Source organism: Bombus vosnesenskii, unplaced genomic scaffold (genome assembly GCF_011952255.1).
Source record: "Bombus vosnesenskii isolate JDL3184/JDL3185 unplaced genomic scaffold, Bvos_JDL3184-5_v1.1 scf7180000013265, whole genome shotgun sequence".
NCBI lineage: Eukaryota > Metazoa > Arthropoda > Insecta > Hymenoptera > Apidae > Bombus > Bombus vosnesenskii.
The window spans coordinates 439,755-453,003 of NW_022882925.1; the positions used below are offsets into that span (position 1 = coordinate 439,755).

The following is a 13,249-nucleotide window of genomic DNA, read 5'->3' on the forward strand; positions in this document are numbered from 1 at the left end:
TCCGGTCCCGTTTCGGCCACCTTTGAATTCTGGGTGTTCGCGAACTGCGACTATGGTTTTCGGGGAACGCAACATGCCGTGTATTCATTTTACCTTAGAAGCTTGAGGGATGTTCTTAGAGCGTTGATCCAGCTTTTGCTAATCGAATTTCCGTTACGGTGATTTCGGTAGAAGTCGATTGCTGGGCGATACTGATCAGGTAGAAATGTCTCGAACTATCTGTAGAAATAGCCTGTAGCGGTGACCAAATGTTAGATCGAACCAGGCGGGGCACGTTATTCGAAAAATTCGTTTGATGATTTAAATCCTCCTGTTTCGAAAGCCATGTTTTTATTCGTGTCGATGATAGACAACAGACCAACGATGGTAGTTTCCACTCAGCGGGATAATTTTTGGCAACGCTTGAACTACGAACACGGAGTTCTGCACTGGGATTAAAATACAGGGGCGTGTGACAGGTATAACGCAACAGCTGGTCACACGATTGCTCGAAGATCACATGACACGAGTATAACTATGAAAATATACATATAATACTCGAAGCGTTCCAAGATTAATATCAATCTCACATCCCTACGAATACGAACGATTGGAAGCCTATACGCCATGGACACGATTCACGCCCTCGTATAATCGCGTTACACGTTCTTTCTCTTCTTTTTTTTTTAACTGTCCTCTCTATCGAACATTCAGCGAGGAAATTATTATCTTCCGCGGAGTTCCAGCCGGAACATGGCTGTTCGCATGGTGATGCTTACGATTTCTCAAGGTGTCGAGATAAAACGCCGCACACGGAAGAGGCTATTCTTGGAAAAGTCGTTTTGCATACTCGAAAATCGCGGCACGAACGAGGGAGCGTTACGCCAATGAGGTGTGGGTGTAGGCGGCGGGCAGTAACGTATTAAAGGACACGCGAGTCGCCTCGGGGCGCTCACGTACACCCCTGCCCACCTCGTGCACGCCTCGTGCACAAGATTAAAAAGCCCCACTCACTCGCGATCTTTCTAGAGATAGAGGGACCCTGCGGAAACGTCCACCCCCCGATCTAGAGGTCGGACGACGACGCCTTTCAACGTTTTCCACCGTGGAAAACTGGATCCGCGAAATTGCTACTTCGGTACAGAGACGGTACGGTCAGCTGTTACGCGTTCTAGAGCTGTTTCTATCGTTAGACGCAAGCATTTGCATCTTTCGTGGACACATTTGTCTATTGGTTTATCGTCGATTTTAACTGTTATATACTGACACGTTCACTTCTCTAAATATATGCAAATCGTGTATGGCAGTGAATGTGTCGAGGACCCATATGTTAACACTTTGACTGTCACGCTGAAATCACATGTTTCGTTGAGGACGCAACGGGAGTATTTTTATTATTCGAAGCATACAATGGCAAAATAATAATAAATTGACGATGTAAGACAACATTCTTCCCCGATCGACCGTTTATCTTATTGGAGGTCACGGGTGACCACCGTGGCGCCTTGGTAACAGTCGATAGCGACGTATTATAACGAGGCTTCGTTCATTTCAACAAACCATTCGCATTGGTTATTTCGTCGTAGGCAAAACGTGCAGAATATATCGTTGAAACGCGTAGAAGATACTGGTAAACGGTATTTGCTCGTTCTATATATAATAGCAAGGTATGTGCACACTTCTAACTTCGATTATACGATTATAAAGCAGCATTTACGATTATTTTCTAAGCTGTGTTTATAATAATATTCGTAGATTAGCCCTCAAAGATATGGATGCAGACACAGTGCACCGTTAGATGCAAGATTCGTTCTCATTTTTTTTATGTTCCAATAAAAACGTTTAATCATTCAGTGGGGCATTTTTTACTTCAAAGTATCTTCTATTTATCGGTTATATTCAAAATACCCTAACTGTCAATTTTCATTAGATTTTTACAATTGTAAGAAGTTCAAGCTCTCCGGTCACCAATGACCATCGCGGAGAAATCGTGGCGGGTCATATATGACCAACGTGGCAGTTAAAGTGTTAAGTGACAGATCTAAAGAACTATCTAAGTGTAGAGGATGGTTGGTTGTGTGGTTTAAATGACGAGATTGTCAAATCTATTTAAAAATATTTAATAAATACAGAGAAAGTTCGCTAAGACGCTCGGTACTAACTGGTTCTCCAAAGCCTGTGTATTGATCGCTATTAAAATCCCTCAAGACTAAGACTGAAAAACTGGTCACCTTACGATCGCGTTCGTTTATTTATATTGGTCGGGGAAGTATCGGAAAGCTTCCATTCGTTTTTGTTTCACGGTTACACGTAGCGGTGACATTGTTTGGCCCGGAGTTGGTTTGTTATTACGTTACGTATATCCTAACACTGTTGGTACTCCGAGGCAAAACAACAGCGTGGCTCGAATTGTCCTCTAGCTCATGCGCCGCTACTTAAGAAAGACAATTTTGAAAATATCTTTTAGAACGAGCGTTTTGTTGTTCTACCCGATAAGATCGAAGGCACGTGACGAGGAAAACAGTCGTCACGCCTTTGGATATCGATCGCTAACGATGATCAAAGTTAGAATTTAATGGAGTATTACGGTAGATATTAAGCTTTGTGCCCTCTGCGGGATGAAGCAGGTTTCTACAAAAGAGGGTAAAACATTGTCAAAGTATTTTCCAAGAGCGTTTAGTGGGATGGTAACCTAATTATAAAAAGCTTAATGTATATTATATTATAAATAGTTACAAGTAACGTAATGGATTTATTAGCGGTAATAACTTTGATTAATACATCTTCCAGCGTTCTACTTATGACTATATTTATTATCTATTCTAAACCTGTCTTATCTTAAATCGTATATCCAATAAGCAATTTAACGTGTATTAAGTTGCAGTTTAAGTACCTACATATAATAAAATATATAAATAGTTGGAATTTCGTACAATTATGAAATTCAAGTACAACCACCTAATACCTGTAATTTAATTATCTATTTAATTATTTCATTATTTAATATCTATTACGTTAACGAAACGTTCTATTCGATTGACACAAGATAATACATTACGAATGATTGATAAGAGGTAGAAGTAACTTTTCAAGTCGATCTAATAAAACGAATTGCAAAACCGTTTGTTTCTTACCTTCACCAATTTTTCTCTGATTTCCCACGAGAAGATTGCCGGATTGTCCCTTTTCATTTCTTCTATCCTCGCCTCGATTTCAGGGGTTGCTACCCTCGGCTTGCTACCGCCGATGACGCCCGGTCTAATGGAGCCAGTTTCCTGGTAGCGATTCAAAATTTTCGAAACGCAGCCGTGAGAGACGCGAAGTTGTCGCGATATCACGCAAGGGCGGACTCCAGCCGCTGCCATTTCGACAATTTTCAGGCGAATGTGATTCGGTAGCGGTCGGCCGTTGATGAAGACGCCTCCCAATTGATTCATGCGTCCCTGTCCTGTCGGAAACATTCCATCAGTCTTCGTGTATTCGATTCAACGTGCACGAATGTCTCAATCGGAGATTGAATACGGACAATCGCCAGTTTGCTGCGCAACGTCGTATTCTTCATCGTATTTCTGATTTACTTTTGTAGCGTATGTTTATAGAAAATTAATAGAATTTATGGGAAATTGAAACACATGCGATGCATCAGAAATACGTAAAATATTCAGAGCGTAGCAAATCGTTATAAAATTTAGATAGAACCAGTCTCTGTGTAGGATTTATTTTTTTACAATCGTGCAAGTACGAATCGAACGAAAACAATTTGTACATTTAACAGTTTTTTGAGAAAAGACAGTTTTTAAGTTACAGTGTTCCATAAAATTTAACGTACTTGTTGTGTCCAATGTTATATCGACGAAATGTCTGCCAGCAGTTCTACTAACTAAACCATACTTTACGAATAATTCAACTTTAATTCATAAAATGTGCTACAGATCCTCGCTCGAAGTTTCCATTCGATTTACATAAAACATTCCAAGTAGCTATGACGAATTGACGTTTTGAAACTCGTCTCGTACTTTTCCGAGCAGACTTCGATATCCGATCATGGAACACCATGCTCTTCCAGAAGTTAGAAGCGATTGAAAAGTGGAAAGTGAATCAAACCATCAAAGATAGACGCGAACGTTCGAGTCGTGTGAAATTCTATTGCCAAGGAGATTAATAGACACGCGAGTTAGTTCGTTCGGATTCTTCGACACAGGTACAGGGATCGTGTCTAGATTTTCTCCAGGGTCAAAGAATATTCAATTACGCGGCTGCTGGATGAAAGACGGTGCAAAACGATCGACGATGAGGATGCAAAGAATTGCGCGAGAAAGTAGCATGATTTCGTAGCGGGGATGGAAAAAATTCAGAGACGCAATTGCAGTGATTGGGCTTGAAATTAGCGGCTAAATCCGCGTTCAAGGCGCAAACGTGAAATCAGATAACAGGGAATACTGAAAAAAAAAAGAAAACGAAACGGGCCTAACAACCGTAAAATTGAAGAAGTTATGCTCACAGAAGGCCATTTTCAGAAGGCTAACGGGGCCCAAATATCCGATATCGTTAGTCCAATTAGCCACCCTTTCGTGCGCGATATTATTTTCATTATCACGCTCGATTATGCTGCTTGTAATTAGCATTGGAGAGCCGGAATAATAGGCGAATCACGTGGATTGCTGTTTATCGGTACGCCCTTTAATTAACTATAAAAACTTGATAAGTGGATTATCGTACGGAAATATTGGTATGCAAAGGCGATTTTATGGAACATGTGAGAAGTATCTCCGCGTTGTTTCTTTAAATATGCAAATTTAGGTACACGTTAGGTTATTTGAGTGAATTAAACGAGAGAGATATTCTTTCATCGTTTTCGAAGAGCGTATTTTTTACCAAAACTCAAATTTCACAAGATGCGATGTTACAATTCTCAGACAGGTTTGATCGTGATTACTAAAAAACTAAAGCGTCCAGGTATAACGTTATACGTTTGACAGATAGTTCGAGTTATGCAAACCTGGTTCTGCACTTGCGGCGGTCCATTTGAAAATTAGTCCGTGTTTAATCTCTCGTGAGAGATACAAAAATACAGGATACAATAGCACTATAAGAAGAGTTATATCTTAGTTTAGTATTTTCTACATATTTTCCCAAAATTAGTAAAGAAATTTCGTCTTCTTTCTTGTAACGTCTCTACATATCCGCGAGGAATCATATAAAATTTATTTCCAACGAATAAAGCAATATACGATATTCTGAAGGAATTATTTAAGGGAACGTAATTTAATATGCACCGGTTTAACAAAAAACAAGAGAAAATCTTAGCGAAACAATGGCTGTATAAAGATCAGGGAGAGACAAAAGATGAGGAAGTTGTGGAAAAAGGAAGCAGATAATGGTGCTCTTCTGTGTGTCTCTTATGTCTTATGTCACGGTATGAAAGTTGGCAGCTTGTGCAAGAGATTGCGCAAAAGATGGTTTTCTAATACCCGACGCTGGCGAGTTTATTCTATTCGTATATGTACGAGCGGTGAAAAAGACTGCTGGTAAAATATTGTTGGTACGGAGTCAGTGTTGTTGGGAAATCGGTCAGTTCCTAGAGCAGAGGACTTGCATGTCAATTACGCGAGTGTCGGTGATGTGGTTCATTCGAAGAATAAATGATGTTTCGGTAGTAGCGGTTTTAAATCGTGATGGATGGTTTCGAACGGCGGGAGGCGTGGAATCTTTCAATTAGCTTCAGAATTTAAGTTTTCTTCGTGATTTCAATGGAGTCGTAATTTAAATATTCATTTTTATAATTCAAGTAGAATTGGTAAACATCATCGATGATTGAAACGTAGATAGATAGTTTCTGTTAAAAATGTTCGCTATCTTTGCCACTCGAAATACAAATCGTATTATTCTTTGTATTTACACGTTGATTTTCTAACTCTTTCTCTAACCAGAAATATTCTCAATTTTATAAACAAATTGTTTCAAACGACAGACTTGATTTCTCGCGTTCTTTAATCGCGATAAAATATTCTTCGAAATTTAATTAGTGTATTTAATATTTTCGACGTGCGTATTACACAGCGACTATGAGATAAGAATTCTAATGATACGATTAATTAAAATTCTATCTCGTGACGTCTTCCTGTAATGATATAATACAAATGCTAATTAAGAGTTCAGCGAGATCGAATATTGAATATTTATCAAGCAACGAGGGTAAAGCAATCATTGTAGCCACATCAAGTTGCGATCTGTTCGCGTAACTACAACAGGCAGAATGAATTTATCAGAATTACGACTGCATAATGATCCGAAAGTATCTTGTACGTTCTCTGATTGAATAAAAGAAGTTACGCGTGACTAGGCCTACTCTTTATATATATTGTTGCACGTGTCATGCAAATGTCACATAAATTCCTTTCACCTTTTTCACTGTCGAAACAGGTATTCTGATTTTTCCTCGTCTGGATACGTTTATATCAAAGAACGAATATTTTCTGTTGACAAATCTATACGAGAAACGAGCAACAACCGTATTTGTATAAATAAAATATTTGCTCGGTAAATTTAACAATATGTATAGTAAAACTTTGGCCATCCAAATTAATTGTGATACACACGATTACGGCCATATTTCCTCTTTAATTACTTTTACACAAGAAAAAAAAAGCAAAGAAAAACTAAAATTGAATTTCCATGGTATAGGAATTTGTGCGTGATTTATAACACGGAAAAAGAAACAACTTTAAAAACAATTCGTTTAGACTGTGTTTTGTAAGGAGGACATTCCGGTTTTTCTACCTAAATCCTTCCAATTACCTTTATTGCTCTTTTACCATTCAGACGTCTTGATTTAACAGGATCGTAAAAAGTGCTTGTGTCGTTTCGATAGTTTCCTTTGAAACTTTTTTATACTATAGGTAAGTACCTATACGCTGACCAATAAACACTTGTCAAGCAACGAATGATTTTTAAACTCTATAAATTTTTCCGTGTCACGTTGCAAGATCGATAATTTCTTGAATCTTATAGGCATTTATATTATACAGACGAATAGCTGTTTCTTTCAAGATTTTCCTATGCGGAATAATAAAGAATGTATATACGACGCAAATGCTAATCAACGTTCAAATCCTACGAGCAATTTTTTTCTAAGAACATATATTGAGAGAAAGGGTCTACTATGACATTTATCGATGTTTCGACGATTATAGCGTATTCCAATGAGAGTTTACAGTTTTTATCGGTCCCTTAGAAAAAGATATACCACGTGACATTCGAACTCCAACTCTATTAGTTACATTCGTCAAACTTCAATTTCGATGTGTCATAGCAAAGAAAAAAAAACATAATATTTTATGAAACATAATATTACGTCCATTCTTGGGAAAACGCTAAAGGACGATTCAAGGTTCTATTTCCTCGAAGATATCAATCACGTGATATTAAAGTTTCACATACACATACGTTAATTTCCAATTTTATTCAACTTCCCTGTTTCAAGAAATAATTCCAAACATTCGTCCAAGAAACACTCGGTGAAAACTCCAGGTATCCATCGGTTCCTGACGAAACAGTACCACGTGGAATCCAAACTACAATGTTATTCGTCACATACGTGAAATTCGAATTCCATTCAGCCTCGTGTCGAATACGATCTCCTCAAATCCTCAAGTCCTCAAATCACTCGCTCAAATCACTTTGTCCAATTCTACGCGCGAAGCTACATTGATCAAATCTATAGATGGGAAAGCAGAAAAAAGTTACGATAATAAAATGATTCTAAACATTCCGGTAAGGAACATTCAATGAAAATTCAAGGCATTTATCAATTTTTGACCAGACGATACCATGTGACATGCAAATTTCAATTTTATTCGTCGCATACGCTAAATTCAATGCTAAATTCATTCGGTCTCTCGTCAACTACAACCTGTCTTCTTCCACAGAAACAATCTGAAACCTCTTACGATATTTAAGAGACATTTCAGTAAAGCTCGCATTATCTGATACACAAAGCCACATTGATCGACCCACAGATGGAAAGCTAGGTGAAAGTGACAATGTTGCAAACGTCACATCTCAATTCATCCTAGAATTTTCTATCGTTTCTGTCGTCTTCTTGTAACCAATGAACGGACATAATTTATCTCTCGAGACTTAATCGTCTATTTGAGTGGTGTAACCGAGAAGCTGATAAAAAATGAAGTGGATCGATACAAAGAAAGACTTCGGAAGGATTGGCGCAACCGTACCAACCTTGAAACGGGTATCCTCCGAAGATGGGTCTCATTCCACTGGTAACGTCCATCCTTCCAGCAACGTAGGAATTCCTCGCAGCCCTCCAGGTCTGTCGCACGTCTTGGTTACTCGCGTCACCCACTTGTTTCCGATCTCACGGTGGACCACACGACTGCCCGTTTTCACTAAACGCGAAACTATACGGTTAACAGACAGGCAGAAGCACGCGGCCGGCACCGTTGGCCCGAGGCAAAACGACTGCTTGGACAAAACGACTGCTTGAACGAAAACGACGGAGGTGGAGAACGACAAGGACAGACGGGGCACATCGGCGTCTCGGGGCGATGGGGGCAGGGCACGCGCGCCAAGATGAAAGGGGGAACGAAGCTGGCAAGCGCCAGACGAGACGCCGACGACTGGGAAGAAAAGAAGGAAAATAAGAATGGAAGGAAAATGGATGGAAAAACTGGCTTGATAGGGTGAATCGTGGCGGTGCTGCACACCAAGGAAGAAAAGGAACAAGCAGGTAGCACGCGTGGCTCTCGTTGCAAGGGGTACCGCTGCAATAACGTGTCAGTTGGGCCGCTGGTCCCCTCGTGTCCCTCCAACTGGCTCTGCGAGAGCAATGGATGGCTGTCTCTTTCTCTTTTCGCCACGACTGCTCCGGAAAAAGGGGGACTGTCGACTCGTTGGGACTAACGGGGTTCCAGTGGGGTCCCATCCAGATGGTTTACGCCCTGTTACTTGGTTGGCAAACCGCCGCTTTCCAGTGGGCGTTCTTTGAAGCGGAAACGCCTACGGAGCCGCTCTTCGACGTTCACTGGATGTTCACCAGGGGTTTACTTTTTTCTCCTTTTCCAAGCTCCACGGGCAGTTGATAGCGTTTTCGTGGTACAGAGGTGGTCCGCTTCTACAGGGAGCGATATTGGTATTCTGAATGGGCATCGCGAACGAAGAGGTGTAGATAAGTAGTAGTTGATGCAATGAAATATGTTGGTGATTTACTTGGGTAGACTTTAGGGTGCGTTTGAATGTGGTTTTAGGGTGCTTGATTATCTGCAGAGAGAGAGAGAGAGAGAGAGAGAGAGAGGGAGGGAGGGGGAGTTTGATAGGATGTAGGCTTGGAATTACGAGATTGTGTTTTAACATTTAACAAGATTTGACATAAATTTCCTCTTCCGTTGTTTGCTTATTACGACTATAGCTACGTACAGTTAATATGTGAATGTTACGATTCATTTCAAAAGTAGATTTTTGCTACTGGCTTTCAACTTTGCTATTATATAGATATGTAAGTGCTACTTTGAAATAAATAAAAGGAGAAATAGCTACGTATATGCAAATACAAGTGTTATTTTAATTTAATCGCAGTAGCCAAGACTTCGTCTGAAGCTTCTTCCAAATTAATATTCCATCCATCGGTTATGGCACATATATTCCATCAACGAAATGCCAATGTACGATTATTTGCAGTCGCACGATTCTTCGAATTTTTACATTGAGTTCATCACGGAGTTCGTCACTGACAATTTCCTGTAAGGTGAGAGCCGTACCAAGATTGAAAACGAGCAATTCATCAATGATTAAAGTGTCAAAGTTATCCATATTTTGAAGCAGAGAAAGTTCTACTTCTTCAAACGCGATATTCCGACCCACTCGAACGAGTCATTTCTCCGACTTCCCAAATCTCTCTTTAAAATCTCTGTCTAAAAGAACCTCTATTTTTCCAATTGTCCACGGTATTCACAGGAGATGATACCGTAGCATTCGTGTATCTTCGAATAAAAGCCGTAGGTACCGGCGGACGAATTTCAATTTGGACCCCGTTGCGTTCGATTGCGTTCTAAGGAGTTTCGGATGCTCGAAAACAGCGAATATTTACGGCCTCCACTGTCTGGAAGTAAAATCATAATGAACGCATGATGGACTGCTATAAATTTTTATGAAGGTCTTTCCTTGCGAGTACGGTCGCCCTGTCTGTAAATCTTTCCGTACGGTAGCGAAACGGACGGACAGCGGGAGGTCCTGCGCAATGAGCAAATGCACGTAATGTCCTCGTCTTTTAGGGCGGCGTTGTATCAACCGAAGGACATTTCGCACGTAAATGCTCGTGAAACGTCGTAGTTGTCGTCCGACACCGAACTTCCTCGAGATTTACGATGTAGTTAACGCGATGACTCGTGATGATCGTTTTATGGAAATGGATAATATGCAGTCCCTTTGAGAGCGCAAGATGTGTCGCAGGAAGACCCTGAGAAATTCTGTTCGGTATTATTTCGTTATGGTGATGTATCCTTACGACTTCTTATCGAAGATACTTCTCGCCAATGTCCGAGATCTGCCTCATCATCCACACGATCATTTCAAAACAACCGTTCTGACTAGCTAGAGAAATATCAAAAATGACCGGTCGGAGGACCGCACACGTTTCGTAAATAGCAAAAAGGAGGACCCACGCCAACGTAGGAATAAAAATGACTGGACAATTTCGTTTCTCGGTTGAAAAGGAGCGTCTCGAACACGAAGAAGCTACAGAGAGGTAGTACAAGAGGCTGTAAGGAAGCTTGCAGCGGTGACAATAGAGAACGCTGGAAAACGGACTATCGATCCAACGAAATCGGTAGGTTTGCTCCACTCTTTGGTCCCGTGTGACCTTGCAGTTTCTGATCGATGTAAGGACTTTCTCTTGCTAACGCGAGTAAGAGGCATAGATCCTTCCATTCTTCGACTACCGGCACTTGGCCTCAGTTCACGCCAAATTTACCGATTCCTAGACAATACCAGAGCACCCCCGATATTGGAAACATCGGGTCTCGTTTTGTCTACGTAGCGTGGAAACTACGCGGAACTAATAAGAGTTCGCAACACCTCTTTTTCGCATCCGATGCATCGTCTACGGTTTCGGTAATTTCACAATGGACAGCTTTTTCCTCGCGTTAAATGGGACAGGTATCGAAATGGATAGACCAGTTTATCCTGCTGATGGATCTGCGATCCTGATATTATCTGCATTACGGACTGTTTGTTTTTTTTATTTCAAAGATTTGCTCGGTCAATGTTCCGTTGTTGATTTGTCACGTGCGTTTTTGGTAGTAGTAGAATTTCGTTTCCCTTGGTGGTTTTGGGATTTAGAACTGGTCGTTGAGTATCGTTTAAGGTGCTGAGTATCGTTTGTGGATGAGATAAGGTGGAAATTGGTTTTTATTTACACGTAGAGTATACGAGGTTTGTCTATGGACTCGTCGATTTGTCTTGGTTCTCGATGTCTCACGCGATAAGAGTGTTGGAGTTTTGCTCCTGTTAGCGATATCCAGTGGTTTATTGCTGGTTATTCGACATCGTTTAATCTTCTCCGATTTGTGGGTGATAAAATTTGGTAACTGATCCTGACGATCTTCTGAGAAGGGTTGTGACTCGAAGTTGCGCGAAGTCTGTTCCTCTCGCGTGCTTTTTCCTCGCGGAGATACATAAACATAACATATTTCGCAACTATGTGGCGTCATTAATTGCCAGAGGTCGTTTTGCTCTTTTTTTTCTCTTATACATCAAACGTTATGTGTTATCGTTAGAAATCGACTAAAGCGTTCGGACATTTACGAGCGATAGATCAAATCTGATGAAATGAAAAAGTCGGAAAAGTATTTCTGTGGTATGTATGTATGTACATTATAATTCAATAATATGGAACGATTCTATGAAATTATTCACAGAGGATTGTTGGAACTGTGAAATTTGGACGTACGACGAGGACTGTAACTAAATAATTGGTCAATCAATTCGACAAAACAGGATTGCTATATCGTTTAGGAAAGTGGTAACTTTTAAATCTCAATATTATTTTTCAATAAACTGTAACATGAGTTTCTTTGCATTCTGTAAAATACGAACAAAAAGGTAAAGATTAGAAGGAAAAGTAAGCCTCGTGAACCTTATGAAAAGACTTATTGTGCTTATTATGAAATCTCAAACACAAACAGAGGGCTGTATACTGGGTTATAACGTCTTCAAGGTTGATCATTAGAAAGTAACGTTTTCATTGGAGTTAATGGACTTTGTTAATGATCATTAAATTAAGTTTACACAGAAAAAAATTGATTTCTTGAAAATATCTTACACGATTATCGTACTAAGGAATTTGTCAAACATCATCTATTAAACACACTGATCACGTATTTCTTAGCTCACTTATTTATTTGCAATTTTTTTTTAGTCAATGATCGAATTGTGTCTTTTAAATACTGTGGCAATGAGAAGGTATTTGTATTACAATTCTATAAAATTTGAAAACATCGTAGAATTTCTTGCATATTACGATCAACGATATCCAATGTCATTTTTTCAAATCTCTAAAATCTCTGTCTGTGTCTCTTCCTTCGTACAATGATTGTACCTTTTGCGTGTAATGACTTCCATTAGAAAGAACTTATTACTTTCATATGTAAGCTTCTCGTACCTTGACAAACCGATACATAAATTACTTTATTTACATTTTTCCATGATGTTGCATTTACGCTACATATTTATATATTATTACATTATGTTGCGAGAGTGAGAGAATTCGCGGTGGATAACGACCGACCAAGAAGCGAGATGAAACGTTAGAATAGAGCTCGGAGTGCCGCTAAACAAGAAGCATCGTTCTTAAATGATGCGCCGGCCAATTTTTCACGTAATTCCCCCCGCGTTATCCGTGATAATCGTTCGTTGAATCAGCTTTTTTCTCACCATCATCGGTCGGTTTGACTTGGAACACGGTGAAAAGAAAAAAAGAAAGGAAAAAGAAAGACGAAGGAAAAAGAAAACTAAGAAAGGCATCGTGGAAGGGTCGAACCGCTAAGTAGACCCTCTGTAAGGCCGCACGAATTTCTATTAAAAGCGGCAATTAGTCTAAGTCTCGATAAATCTTGATGAGTGATACGCCGACATCAGTCTGCTTGTCAAAGACGCCTGTGGCGAGGGCCACACCGATTTCCAACACACATTGTTTCCATGACCGTGCTCGTTGGACGAAAATAGGAGAACGGAGGGATTTCTTCGCTGTCCTGCGGCA

At 40.0% G+C, this 13,249-nt stretch overlaps 1 protein-coding gene across 1 annotated transcript in view; it reads right to left on the reverse strand.

The window, feature by feature from the left end:
• Positions 1 to 8,251, reverse strand: part of LOC117243287 (protein gooseberry-neuro-like) — a 28,153-nt gene extending 19,902 nt beyond the window's left edge. The window contains exons 1-2 of the mRNA XM_033510647.1: positions 8,218 to 8,251; positions 3,114 to 3,427 (exon numbers count right to left, since the gene is read on the reverse strand). Of these exons, the coding sequence (XP_033366538.1) occupies positions 3,114 to 3,427; positions 8,218 to 8,251 (348 nt within the window). The remainder of the gene's footprint in view (positions 1 to 3,113; positions 3,428 to 8,217) is intronic.
• Positions 8,252 to 13,249: the final 4,998 nt, after the last annotated feature.